The sequence below is a fragment of the Microtus ochrogaster genome, chromosome 26 (assembly GCF_000317375.1).
Source record: "Microtus ochrogaster isolate Prairie Vole_2 chromosome 26, MicOch1.0, whole genome shotgun sequence".
Taxonomy (NCBI): Eukaryota; Metazoa; Chordata; class Mammalia; order Rodentia; family Cricetidae; genus Microtus; species Microtus ochrogaster.
The window spans coordinates 4278192-4291219 of NC_022025.1; the positions used below are offsets into that span (position 1 = coordinate 4278192).

The window sequence follows — 13028 nt, forward strand, 5'->3', positions numbered from 1 at the left end:
CACAGTTAATATTTTGTCTTGAAGGGCTGCTAAATGTTGTGGTTTGTCCTCTATCCCTCGAGAAGACATTAATTTAAAGGGCTGTTAGATATGGGTGAACGCTGCTAGGAAAGGCAAGCTCAGGCCCTTTGGTCACCTAACGTTTCACTCAGCGGCCTCTTTATAGCCTTGCAGGCTTTCAGGGTGGGTGGGAATGGTGTAGCTTGAGTTTCCTGGTTCTTCCGTGTTCTGTGGTTGCCCACCCCCCATCATGTTTTACTCAGGTTTTGTTGCTGTTAGATTACTTCAGCATTATTTCTGTTTGTTATTTGAGACACAGCATTTCATAATACCCAATTTTAAATTTGTGATGGTTAAATCCATAATTTGTGATCTTCAAAATGTTTCTCCGTTGACCAATATTTTTCTTGTGAACAATCCATACTTTCCTTTGTGTGCTTTTTTTTTTTTAACTAAACATTTTAAATAATGAGGCAACTTTGGCTTAGGTTTTGGTTTCAAGATGGATTTTTTTTAGCATCATAGCATATTGATATTTGGATTCCTTACTGTAGTTTATCATTTTGAATGCAATAACTTTTGTTAATCTTTTTATTTATTTATTTATTTTTTTGATACACGATCTCTCTATGTAGTCCTAGACAGCCTCCCTAGTGCTGGGATTAAAGGTGTGTACCACCTCCCCGGGCTAATCATTCTGTTTATTGTATTTTGGGGGAAGGGTTGGTTATTTTTGAGACAGAGTTTCTCTATGTGGCCATGGCTTCCTCTGTATACCATGCTGGCCTTGAGCTCATAGAGATCCACCTGTCTTCTTCCAAGTAGGATTAAAGGTCTGTGCCACTACCACCCAACTAGTCTGTTTATTCTTGATAACCGGTTTTTAAAATGCAGTGTGTACTTAATTATCATATGGAGGGATTGCGTCATGGAAATCTTTAGATTTAGAAGAGAACATCATGGCTGGGACGAGCCCAGTCCCTAGAATTCTCATTAAAATGCTGAGAATGGTAGCTTAAATTTGTAACCTCAGTATTAGGAGGACATGGAAGGATTCCTGGGGCTCAGTGGTTACCTAGCTTCTCCTAATTAGTGAGTTCAGGTCAGTGAGAGACCTTGTCTCAAAGCAGATCAGCTGCCATCCTAAGGATGACACCGAAGGTAGCCTCTGGCCTCTACATGTGTGCACAAATACACACACATGCATAAATAAATAAATGAGCAGAACCTCGTGAGTTAGGACTCGTTGTCAGAGGATTTTAGACTAGAGACAAGCTTATTTTCCTGCCAGCAGTTGCTACTTCTTGGGAAGGCCATTGCAGAACTTGACCTTAAATGTCAAATATTTCTGTAGGAATAGATGAGGAATTAGTGATAGTTAATATTCAAAAACTCTCTGAATTTCATGTTAGAGGTGTGTGTGTGGGTGTGGGTGGGTGTGTTTTGGACAGTAAAACAACACTTTGGGAATTAGAAAAATCAAGATTTATTTCTTTATTCTGTTCCCTACTTCACACTTGAGAGAAGCTTTGAATGCTACTGAACTCAAATTCTGGGTTAAAGCAAAATGGTTTCATTTTTATTTTATTATTTTATATGTATGGGTATTTTGGCTATAGGGGTTTATGCTTGCTTCCCATACAATGCAGTGCCCATGGAGGCCAGAAGAGAGCGCTAGATCCCTTGGAACTGGAGTTACAGCTAGCTGCTTGTGGACCCCTTGGCAAAGAGCAGCAAATGCTCTTACCTGCTGAGCCATTTCTGTAGCCACCTGCAAATGGTTTTAAGTGAATGCTTTTTAAGCTGTAAAAGCATTATATTAACAAAGGGTATTGTTTCTCTTCAAATGATTACTTTTAGCATGAAAATCTGGCAATACTTTTGAAGAAATGACACTCCGGATAATATCATTTAGGACTCTTATTTAGGAATTATAAAGTTTAGAGAAATTATACTTTGGTACTTCTGGCTTACAAAGGGTAGGTACTGTATATAAGAGCATATCCTCTTGTTTTTTTAGTATGGAGAAAAATATTAATGCTTAGACAGTAATTCACAGGTGAGAGTTTAAAGATCTGAATACTTTGTGCTAGGTTTGGAAACATATTACCTGGCTTGTGAGCATTTTATGTAGTAGCTACATTATGCTACCAACAGCATTGCTTAGTGGAAGTAAAATATGGGGAGAAGGCATCATTGTAAATTGTTTTACTTTTCTTTTAGCCCGAAGGTGAAATTTCTTCCTTAGCCGACAACCATAGTTCTTTAGAGGTAAGATTACCATTTCATAACATTATTTAAATAATGTTATAAGTAAAGATAGTCATTTTATTCACTAAAATTATTGGCTGTTGATGCTTTAACCTTTTACATGGTTTTGTTGCATTTCTCTAAATACAATAAAATAACAGCGTACGTGGTTAGGGAGTCACAGACACGGTCTACTGCTGCCATTTTTCACAATGTTCACTGACATTAACTATTCCATAGTTTTATCTTTAAATAATAAAGATTCTGGTCAGTGTCTGGGAGAGGCTCTAGTCCTGGGTCTCCAGATGGAAGACCAGTAGGGACTGACCAGTGTTTGGAAGAGGTCTAGTCCTGGCTTTCTAGATGGAAGACCACTGGGGACTGGTCTTATTTAGCGCGCGTGCGCGCGCACACACACACACACACACACACACACATATAGTTTTGAGTAAAGCTTTTTACAAATGTGTGGATTTGCATTAACCTTAGGAACGTTTTGTGATGTTAGGTGAGAAACTCTCAAGTAGATGAGATCTCTTTATGTGATGATGATAAGTGTGTGTTATTTGTCTTAATCTTTTAAATATGATAACCATTTCTTTGGTCCAGAGTTAGAGAACATAAAAACATTTCTCTTTCTCTAAATGTGTCAGAAATTCGTGTATTTCATAAGTTTCAGTATGTTGCAGATTGCAAATAGAAAAGAGAACCATTTATGCTTAAATTAGCATAGCACAATTTTATATAAATAATGTGGGTAGAACCTTTGATACTTAACAAAATTAATATGTTTTGGAGCTAAGAATATACTTACTAGTAGACCAGGAAAATAACCAACAACAAATAAATAAATGGGTGTCTGATTCACAGTATGTAAAATTTCCTCTGTGGTCAGTATGAATTTAAAATCACAACCGCTAAAAACTATCATTCAAGAATACTATGCCAAAACAGTTATCTTTTAGAGTAGAAGAAATCGAAACTTTTAAAGATGAGTACAAACTAAAGCCATTCGTATCAACCAAGCTAGCAGTGTGAAAGATACTCCCACAAGTCACACACACAGATACAACAGATACAGTCTCAGTCTCAGTCACATAAGCACAGAGAAGAGTAAGCATAGAGAGTAGATGAACCAAGAAAAAATAGGAAAAAGCCATTTATGTCTCACTCTGTAAATCAACAAACGCCTAATATAGATGGGGGCACAAAAAAAACCAAACCAAAAAAACTTGAAACAACCAGAACACAATCAACAGAGTTCTGGGAAACAGCAAAGTATTCTCAATAATAACACTAAGTGTAATTAGTCTCTACTTTCCAATTAAAAACACAATTAATTGGCTATTTGTTGTCTGTGAGAAATACATCTTACTGGCACAGACACACAACAGTGAAAATGAGTGTATCAGAGTCCATATGCCAGGCAAGAAGAAGCCTGAAAAAACCACACAGGAGTAGGTGCACTCATACCTGATAAAGTGCACTTTATACCGAAGTTTACCAGAAAGAGTAAAGAAGTTTGCTGCATGGTAATAATGCAAGATCAGTCCTTTCTAGTTCTTGCAACGCATTCAGTATGCCGGAGAAAGTGAATGTTCCATAGACGAATTGGAGGCCTTTAAGTATTTGCCCATTTTACATGTTTGATCATCATTACTGTCTTATCCCAACAGGGAACTTTCCTTCACTAGTTCCTCTCTAATACTTCTGGTGCCTTGGTCAGGGTTGGCTATCAGATCCTGGCAGGTTCTTCCAGTATGAACTACAAGTACTGACTCATTCCCAGCCTTCAGTACTCTGTCTTGGTGGAGATGGGCATTGCTGTGACTAAGGTTAACGTCCTAAATGATTTGGGAACCATTGCCAAGTGTGATGCCGAAGCATTTAGGGAAGTTGTTTAGGTTGGTGCAAACATTTCTATGATTACACAGTTGGGTTTCAGCTTTTAGCATGCCTGTCTGGTGGCTGAGAAAGCAATTATGATCATAAAAGATTATGATGAACAGTGTACATAAGAGCCTTCTACTGGGGGCTCCTTCACTGTGCCTGTCAACTATAGTATCCTGTTGCCTAGGCTACCAAAGTGCTCTTTCATCTTAGAGAAAACCAGACAGATGAAGAGGAGAGGTAAGTCAGAGAAGTGTTGAAGGGCCTTTTCTGGGGCTGGGGAGATGGCTTAGTCAGTAAAGTACTTGTTGTACAGCATGAAGTCCTGGGTTTGGTTTCTCTGCACCCATGGTAAGTACAGGTATGGTTGTTAGTTTCTGTAATTACAGCATCGGGGAGGCCAAGACAGGAAGATCCCTGGGACTTCGGGGTCAGTCACTTTTCCTGAATCAGTGAGTTCCAGGTTCAGTGAGAATCCCTGAATTCTACCTCAAAGAATAAGTTGAACTCTGACCTCACATACACACACTCGAAAGTCATAGCAGACCATAGTCTATCCAATTACCCTCTATATGGAGAAGCAATATGAGGGGAATTAGTGGTGATTGGAAGAGAAGCAGGTGCATTGTAAGCACTCAGGTGTTTGAGGAATGATTGACATTTGAACTTGTTATATGTGTTCTTGATGCTTGAACTGAGCAAAGTGCTTGTAAGACAAGCATGAGCTAGGGTCCTTTGCACCCACATGGAAAGTATGAAAATGTGTGTCTGTAGTCCCCGCACTAGGGAGCCAGAGATGAAGGATCCCTGGGGCTAGCTGCCCAGTAAGTGTAGCTGAATTTGCAGTCCCCATGCTCAGTGAAATACTGTTGTCAGGTAAATTACATTCAGTTTAAGATTATAATATATCAGAATTTTTTTTTATGGATAAATGGCTGCTGTTTTGTGACAAAAACAGGAAAGCCTGCCAGTTGTATTTATAGTATAGCAATTATACCACTCATGATACTAATGTTTTATACTGTGTAAAGACCCCAGCTTACTAACAAAGCTTTTCCTGCATATACTTTTTATAGTGCAGAACTCCTGTATGCTGTTCAGGTATGTATCTCATTAACAAGAGAGCAGGTTTTCCCACTAATGAACCCACAGGATATGGGAATGTTTTAAAATGGACTTTGCTGTGGAATTTTAAATTTCATCCGTCTCCCTGAGGCGTGTAGCTAGTACTGAATTATTAAAACCTTGGATTGATTTAGGAAGAAGAATTTGATAATTGTTCTCAACAAGGAGCTCTGTCCAGTCAGACCTGTCTGGAGATGATGGAAAATGAGCTGGCTGGAAAACAGCTTACGATTGAAGAACTGACTGAAGAACTGGAAGAAAGGAGGGCCACCTGCGGGCCTGAAGTGATGCAGAGGGTGAGCTCGCCTCCCGTGGCTTTAGTTTGTTGTGCATGTGGATGGAAGTGCATGTGTGCTCTTTACACATGGGGCTTTGCAGTGGCCACTTAGGGCATCTTGTAATTTTGTTCTTGTACATAGCATAAACAAGGCTGTTTAAAATGAGGATTGTAGAAACACAGCTGAGATAGTCACACTTAAAATTTAACTGCGTAATCTAGAGTGAAATCACTCCTGTGAAGACTGTGTGTGTGTGTGTGTGTGTGTGTGTGATCAGTCTGGGAGAAAATTGGTGTAAACCACAAGACAGTGTGACTTGAAACCATTAAGAATGCGAGTCCCTTATAAGGTTACACTGACATCTGCTATGCGGGAAGTAAGATAAAATCCATGAGGGTGGACACTGATGAAAATGGCAGCATACTTCCATTCCATCCTCTTCAGAAAAAAGCTGGGGTTAAATGTGCATGTTGGTGTTACCTAGAAACGCACTGGGGCACTACAAAGTATAAAGACACTTCTATAAGAAAGTATAGAAAAGTCAACCTAAATATATTCTCTTCCTTAACGCAGAGACATGTTTTGTTGTTAGTTGTTTGCTTTTGTTTTTTTGAGACAGGGTTTCCCAGTAGCTATGGAGCCAGTAGTCCTGAAACTCACTCTGTAGACCAGGCTGGTCTCGAACTACAGAGATCTACCTGCCTCTGCCTCCCAAGTGCTGGGATTAAAGACATGTGCCACCACCACCCAGCTAGATAACAAGTTTTCAAAGTTAGTTTTGAAATAAAACTAATTTGGATAGTTCAGTAGCTTTCATGGAAGAATACTTATTTTGATAAAAGAATAAAAACCTAAAAGCTAGTATTTACAGTTCTCACTGATTTCTTCTAGTTATACGAATTTGAAGCTGCCGTTAAGCAAAGAGACTGCATCATCACTCAACTGATTGCTAACCTGCAGCAGGCTAACAAAGAAAAGGATGAGACAATGAGAGAATTTTCCAAGTTAACCGAACAAAGTCAAAAATTACAGATTCAGTTCCAGCATGTAAGTCTTAGGAGTACAACAAAGTTTATTGGTGTTTTTAGCAATGAATTATATACTTTTTCATTTTCCAGAACAAATCAAAGACTCCATTTGCTTCTTTTAGTGTACTACCTTAGTGACCTGAAAAAAACTGGTAAATTTGTGTTGTTATATAGTAGCCAATAAAGGCTTGCGCCACTACCAGCACACAGCATAACCATGGTTTTTAATTCATATCTTGTGAGTCATTCCCTGCTATTATTTAAACTAAACTCCCTATTTCTGTTTTGAAATTCTACAAAACCTTACTGTGGTGGACTGGATGGATTTTTGCAGACATTGCTCTGTAGTTGCCCTGGACATCTGCAGTCCTGGCATGGTTTTATTGGGTTCTAAATGGTAACTGAACCTACACCTCCCATTTACTTTAAGTTTGCCTTGGGAATCCATCCTGGCTAGTTTATGTCAGCTTGAAACAAGCTTAGAGTTATCCGAAAGAAGGAAACCTCAATTGAGAAAATGGCTCCAAAAGATCGGGCTCTGAGACAGTTTCTTAATTAGTGATTGGTGGAGGAGGGCTCAGTCTCCTCTGAGTGTTGCTATCCCTGAGGTGACCCTGGGTTCTGTAAGAAAGCAGGCTGAACAAGCCATGAGGGACAAGCCAGCAATCAGCATCCTCCAGAACCTCTGTATTAGCTCCTGCTCCAGGTTCCTGCCCTGTTTGAGTTCCTGCCCTGACTTCCTTTGATGATGCTATAATGTGGAAGCAATAAGGCAAATAAATCCTCTCCTCCCCATCTTGCTTTTGGTCATGTGTTTCATCATTCAGTAATAGTAACCCCGACTAAAGCAGAATCCGATTGCATTGGTCAGAGTTTGATAGCAAGTAACACAAAACAACTTGCAACATATTAAACCAGAGAGCTTAATGTAAGTATACAGGCGTCTTAGAGAACTTTGGGGCAGAAATATAACCAAGACTCTGAAAGAGATTGGAGATAGAGTCTGAAAAGTCACCAGAATGCAGAAGTCCCTTCCTGCCCCACTTACTCCCAGCAACGTGGCCTCAGTCCTGTGACCCTCACTAGACCTGCTTTCTCTGAAGTATCATATGAATGATGATTTAATGGCTCAGTCAGTCCAGTCCTAGCAACAGCAGATCTCAAACCCCTGAAGTGAACAGAGGTCACAGAGAGCCAGTGTCAGCAGGCAACTCCAGGAGTCTGCTGGCACACAGAGTTCAGTATGCTGAAGGTTCTTTCTGTGTTCAAGTTGCAGGCTAGTGAAACATTGCGTAGCAGCACTCACAGCAGCACTGCTACAGAGCTACTTCATGTCAAGCAACAAGTCATGGCTCAGCAGCAACAATTGGAAGAACAAGACAGACTATTAAAGGATCATCAGAAAAAGGAGGAGGAGTTCAAAATACAGATAACTGTTCTGCAAGAGAAAATTAAAGTATGTGAAATGGTAAGGATATCAGCTAGCATTGGAATTTTCTTTTTTATGTGTCTTAAGCATATGAATTAGAAAATTTTATAATTCCAACTCTGAATATGGAAAATAATTGCAATTGAGAATCTCACACTCACAACTGTGTATCTCATACTAGGAGTTGCTAAGGTAATACTACCACTATTGTATTCCTTAAAGGGATTTGTGTATGTTAACTGGAGTCTCAGTAGAGCCTAAATTTATAACTCAAATATCTATCTTGTTGCATCTGAAATATTCCCATCTATTTTAGCTATGGTACAGAAATTCTGAAAGTATTTTTGTCACAAGGTAAAATTTTATAGATTTAGTTGCAAGAAATAAGTGTTGTTTATTCTCTTTCTGCAAATATTTTACTTCTTGGAAACATTTAGAAATTAAGGCTCTTTGGGGCAGGGGATAGCATTATGTACCACATAGATTATAATCTTAAATTCTAAGAACAACTCATCCTAAAAGATTTGCTTTCATTGATTTTCAAATGAGAAATGAAAATTTAAAAGTGATTGTTGCTGCCTGGCCTACTCCTGCATCTACTCCCTGCCTGGGGCAGGGCAGAGCTCCTGAATCACACTTATGTAAGAAAATGTCTTATAAAACATAGCAAATCAGAAACACAATCTGATTTTGATTTGTAGGCTCAGGAAACTCATTTTAGGTATTATCTGAGTCCTGTGCTAGAGCAGACGTGAACTCAGATTGTTCCAAGTTCAAGGGGCTGTTGAAAATTTATAGTATATGGTTATTAGTTTGCAGTGATTAATAATCATGACGAACTGTACTTTGTTTTCTTTCCATGGACAAATGAATTTAACAAAACAAATACTAGTTAGAAGGTTCTTTAGTGAGCAGAAGGGAGGATGTTAGCACTCAGATATTGTGGCATTAGGCTGAGATAAACTGATCTATGCATCTCATTGTAGTGAAGTTGATGACTGTGGACTCAGATTCTTCAGTCCTGTTTACCACAATTTCCCAACATCATTTTTTGTTTGTTGGTTTTTGTTTTTGATTGTTTATATTGAGTATAGTTTCATGATCCTTCTGGCTCTTGAGTGCTGTCAATATGTATAAGCATGTCTGACTCAGGGTATGGTCTTTCTAGAGGGACCATAATTCTCAAAGGCTGAAGGCACTTTGGTGTTTTACATGAATTGTCCTTAGAGGGCACTCCCAGCACTTCCTTCAGAGGCTTTCTTCTGTCTGAGCTTCAACATTTTTTTTCTTTAGACGTGTTATACATTTACTCAGAATTCCTTTGAATTCTGTTTGCCAAGGACTTTTGTGATATAATTTACCTGCTTATAATAGCTCTGACCAGTTCTGTAGATTTTATTTCATGCTTATTATTTGGGTCTGAAGCCTTTATTCACAGAGAAAACTAAATAGCAGATCCAAAACTCTACTCAACTTGGGGCTTTAATGCGATTGTGATGTGACTATGTTTGATGTGTTCTTCTGGGCTCAGCTGTTATCAGCAGTTGTATAATTGGCCTCTGACGGGAACTTTCTTTTCTGTTTTTAAGCTTCTGTTTGAAGTGAAACTGCAGTTCCAGCTCAATATGTCAGGAATATTATAGTTGTTGAAGATGTCACTGAAATGCCCGGCAGTGAAGTTAAGACAGACTCACAGGAAATCTCTTTTTATTGCAGAGCTTTTGGCATTGGAACACCTTCAGATCCCTAGAATTCATGGGAGTCACCTGGACTTACTTTTAAATTTTTTTCTGAGAGTATTCAGAGAGTGCATAGTGATAAAATTAACCGTCAGAATATTAAACAATTGGAATATTGATCCGTTAGTTAATTTTAAGTGAAGATATAATGGGTTAGTAAAGATTTAGTGTTTTTTTAAATTATTTCAATCATTTATTTGTCTGGAGAGTGAGCTCAGGTCATCAGAGCCATCCCGTCAGCCTAGCAGTATTTTATTTTCCTTCTTTTTTTCATTCCTTTTTGGCAGTGCTGGGAGTAGAACCCAGGATCTCATGCATGCCAAACAAATTTTCAATTTAAAAATCTGTTACATTTTTTACTTTAAAATTTTTAATCATGTTCTTTCTTATCTTCCCAAATTCTCCCCACTTCCCTTAATTAAAATTTTTAATCACACTAAATGCAGTTCAATATTTCTTCCTAAGAAGATGTGAACTGTTGTATAGCTATTGTTTGCTCCAGGTGTCTAGGTATGCAAGTCTTATCATGGAAAAAGTAGAGCGGTGGGCACAGCCATTAACTTTTTATAGAAGATTTACCTGTCTTTTGTTAATAAAGTTAAGCAACAAAGTTACTAGAAGTTTTTACTTTTTTTTTCTTCTGAAGGAACAAGATAAAAAAGTAGAAAGCGCTAATAACAAAATAGAGGAGAAGCAGGCAATCATTGAAGCACTGAATACAAGACTAATAGAAGAAGAGAAAAAAACTGCTGCACTAACTAATCGAGTAACAACTGCTGATCAATTAGTAGGAGACTTAAAAGGACAGCTTGTAGAGAAAGACCAAGAGACGGAAAGCTTAAAGCTTGAACTAGCTGATTCTAAGCAAAAAGTGGAGCAATCTTCCATAGAAATGAAACAATATATGGAGACAATCGAAGAGCTACAAAAGAAAAATTATGAAGTAAACTTTTCAGAAACCGGCATAATGCAAAAAATGGAAAGAGAAACAGAACAGAAATTAGCACAGCTCCAAGCAGAGCTAGATGAGGAGTATGGAAAACAGATTGTGCAAATGAAGCAAGAATTAATAAAACAACACATGAACCAGATAGAGGATCTTAAATCCCAGCATAAGGGAGAAATGGAGAACACTTTAAAATCACGCGGAAATCCAGCAGTTAATGATGAGCAAGTAAAGTTACTGAGCGCAACAATGAATGAACTGAATATGAAAGTACAGCATACTTTGTATCAAAAGGAGAAATTCAGGGAAGAGCTGCGGGTAGTAAAGCTGGAAAAGTGTGCTCTCCAGAGTCAATCGAATGCTCTTCTAGAAGAATTGAGTGCTTTAAGAGACCAAATCCAGAGAGCCAAGCAGACAATATCTGAACAAGAAAGTAAACTGAATGAAGCCGGCAAGTCCCTCAGCATGGTTGAGGACTTAAAAGCTGAGGTTACGGCTGCATTTGAGTCCAGGAAGGAACTTGAATTAAAACACGAAGCAGAAATTACAAATTATAAGATAAAACTTGAAATGTTAGAAAAAGAAAAGAACGCAGTCTTAGATAAAATGGCAGAGTCCCAGGAAGCTGAATTGGACCGGTTGAGAACGCAGCTCCTCTTCAGTCATGAAGAAGAGCTTTCTAAACTAAAAGAAGATCTAGAAGTTGAACACCGGTTAAATATTGAAAAACTTAAAGATAATTTGGGGCTTCAGTATAAGATGCAGATAGATGACTTACAAAATGAAATGAGTAAGAAGATGGAAACTATGCAGTGCGAGAAAGACAGCTTGTTAAGTAAGCAGAGCCAGCTAATCTTAGAGATTACTGACTTAAAAGACTTGCAGGAATCACGGAATTTTCAGATGAATGAAATCAAAAAAGAAATTGAGACCCTCAGACAAGAAGAAAAGGAAAAGGGTACCCTTGAACAGGAAATTCAGGAGTTACAACTTAAAACTGAACAATTAGAAAAAATACTAAAAGCAAAAGAGGAGGACCTACAAGAAAAATGTGTAGAACTTGAAGCAGAGAATAGCATTCTTAAAGATGAGAAGAAAGTTCTAGAAGACATGGTGAAAGTTTACACTCCTGTGGAAGAAGAAGAAAAATTAATTGCTTTAGCTTCTGGTACATACACATCAAAAGACTGTAGCTGGCAAAAAGAGATTGATATGCTTCGAAAGGAAAAGGAAGACCTAAAACAACAGTGTATTCACCTAAGTAAGGAGATTGAGATGCAGAGGAATACATTTTCCTTTGCTGAAAAGAACTTTGAAGTTAATTATCAAGAGTTACAGGAAGAATATGCATGCCTCCTCAAGGCAAGAGACATCCAGACTAAGCAGGCGTTAGAGTATGAACACAAAGTCAAAGCGCTGACTGAAGAGCTGCAGTTGCAGAGAGGAGGCCGGGTGATGCAGGAAGGGAGGCATTCTCAATTAACTGATGCTGCGACTTTTATAGCTGAGCCGCTGGAAGTCAGAGAATTAGTTGAAAAGGATAACATTGAATTTATGGAAAAACTGAAAGTGACTGAGCAAGAAAAACTAGAGCTCTCAGAGAAACTTTCTGTCCTCTCAGAACAGCTAAAGCAGACACGTGATGAGGTTAACTGTCTAAGTGCAGAGGTTAAATTATTAAGTCAAGACAAGGAAGAGCTCTTGTTACGATGCAGAGAGTTAGAGGTTCCCACCAACCCCAAGGGAATAGAAAATGCTGCTGTGTGCCCTGTGCAGTTGAGCTCTTGGAAAACTGAGCTTACAACAGGAATGGACGCCCATTCTGGAGGATGTGATTCTAAAATCAGTAAAGATTTGCCAGAAGAATCAAAAATAATGATAGAAGATAAAATTCCCTTTAAAGGAAGTGGAGAAGACTTGAGATTGCCAACAAGAACAACTGAACCATCTCATGGTATAGTTGAGCCATTCGAGAAGGAAAAACTCGAGCAAGAGCTTTGTGCTCTCAAATCCACGCAGGTACGTCCACATGCGCATAAAAAGTCATAGTGAGAACACACATTTCACACCAAGATAGTTGTCACTTTCATGAAGCAGTAATCCATATTTTTACCAGAAAGTGGTGAACCCTTTCATGTTACTATCATTTTGGAAATCAGTTGTCATTTTTACTTAGTGTTGCCTTTCAATTAATCTTGTATATATGCTCCCCAGAAAATAAGCTTAGTTAATCATTTTTGCATGATTTTTTTTAAAGAGAAGAGTTAAGAGACTTCTTTTTATTTATTTTTTAAATATTTATTTATTTATTATGTATACAATATTCTGTCTGTGTATATGCTT

The 13028-nt window shown here is 38.3% G+C and overlaps 1 protein-coding gene across 5 annotated transcripts in view; it reads left to right on the forward strand.

Annotated features, from left to right (window-relative positions):
* Akap9 (A-kinase anchoring protein 9) overlaps positions 1–13028 on the forward strand; it is a 132126-nt gene that overhangs the window by 14524 nt on the left and 104574 nt on the right. For 4 of the 5 annotated variants that reach the window (XM_013350436.2, XM_013350435.2, XM_005358314.3 and 1 more), the window contains 5 exons: positions 2224–2271; positions 5400–5561; positions 6435–6590; positions 7842–8039; positions 10386–12704. In XM_013350436.2, the coding sequence (XP_013205890.1) occupies positions 2224–2271; positions 5400–5561; positions 6435–6590; positions 7842–8039; positions 10386–12704 (2883 nt within the window). The remainder of the gene's footprint in view (positions 1–2223; positions 2272–5399; positions 5562–6434; positions 6591–7841; positions 8040–10385; positions 12705–13028) is intronic. The other variant, XM_026784673.1, reaches the window with a different exon arrangement.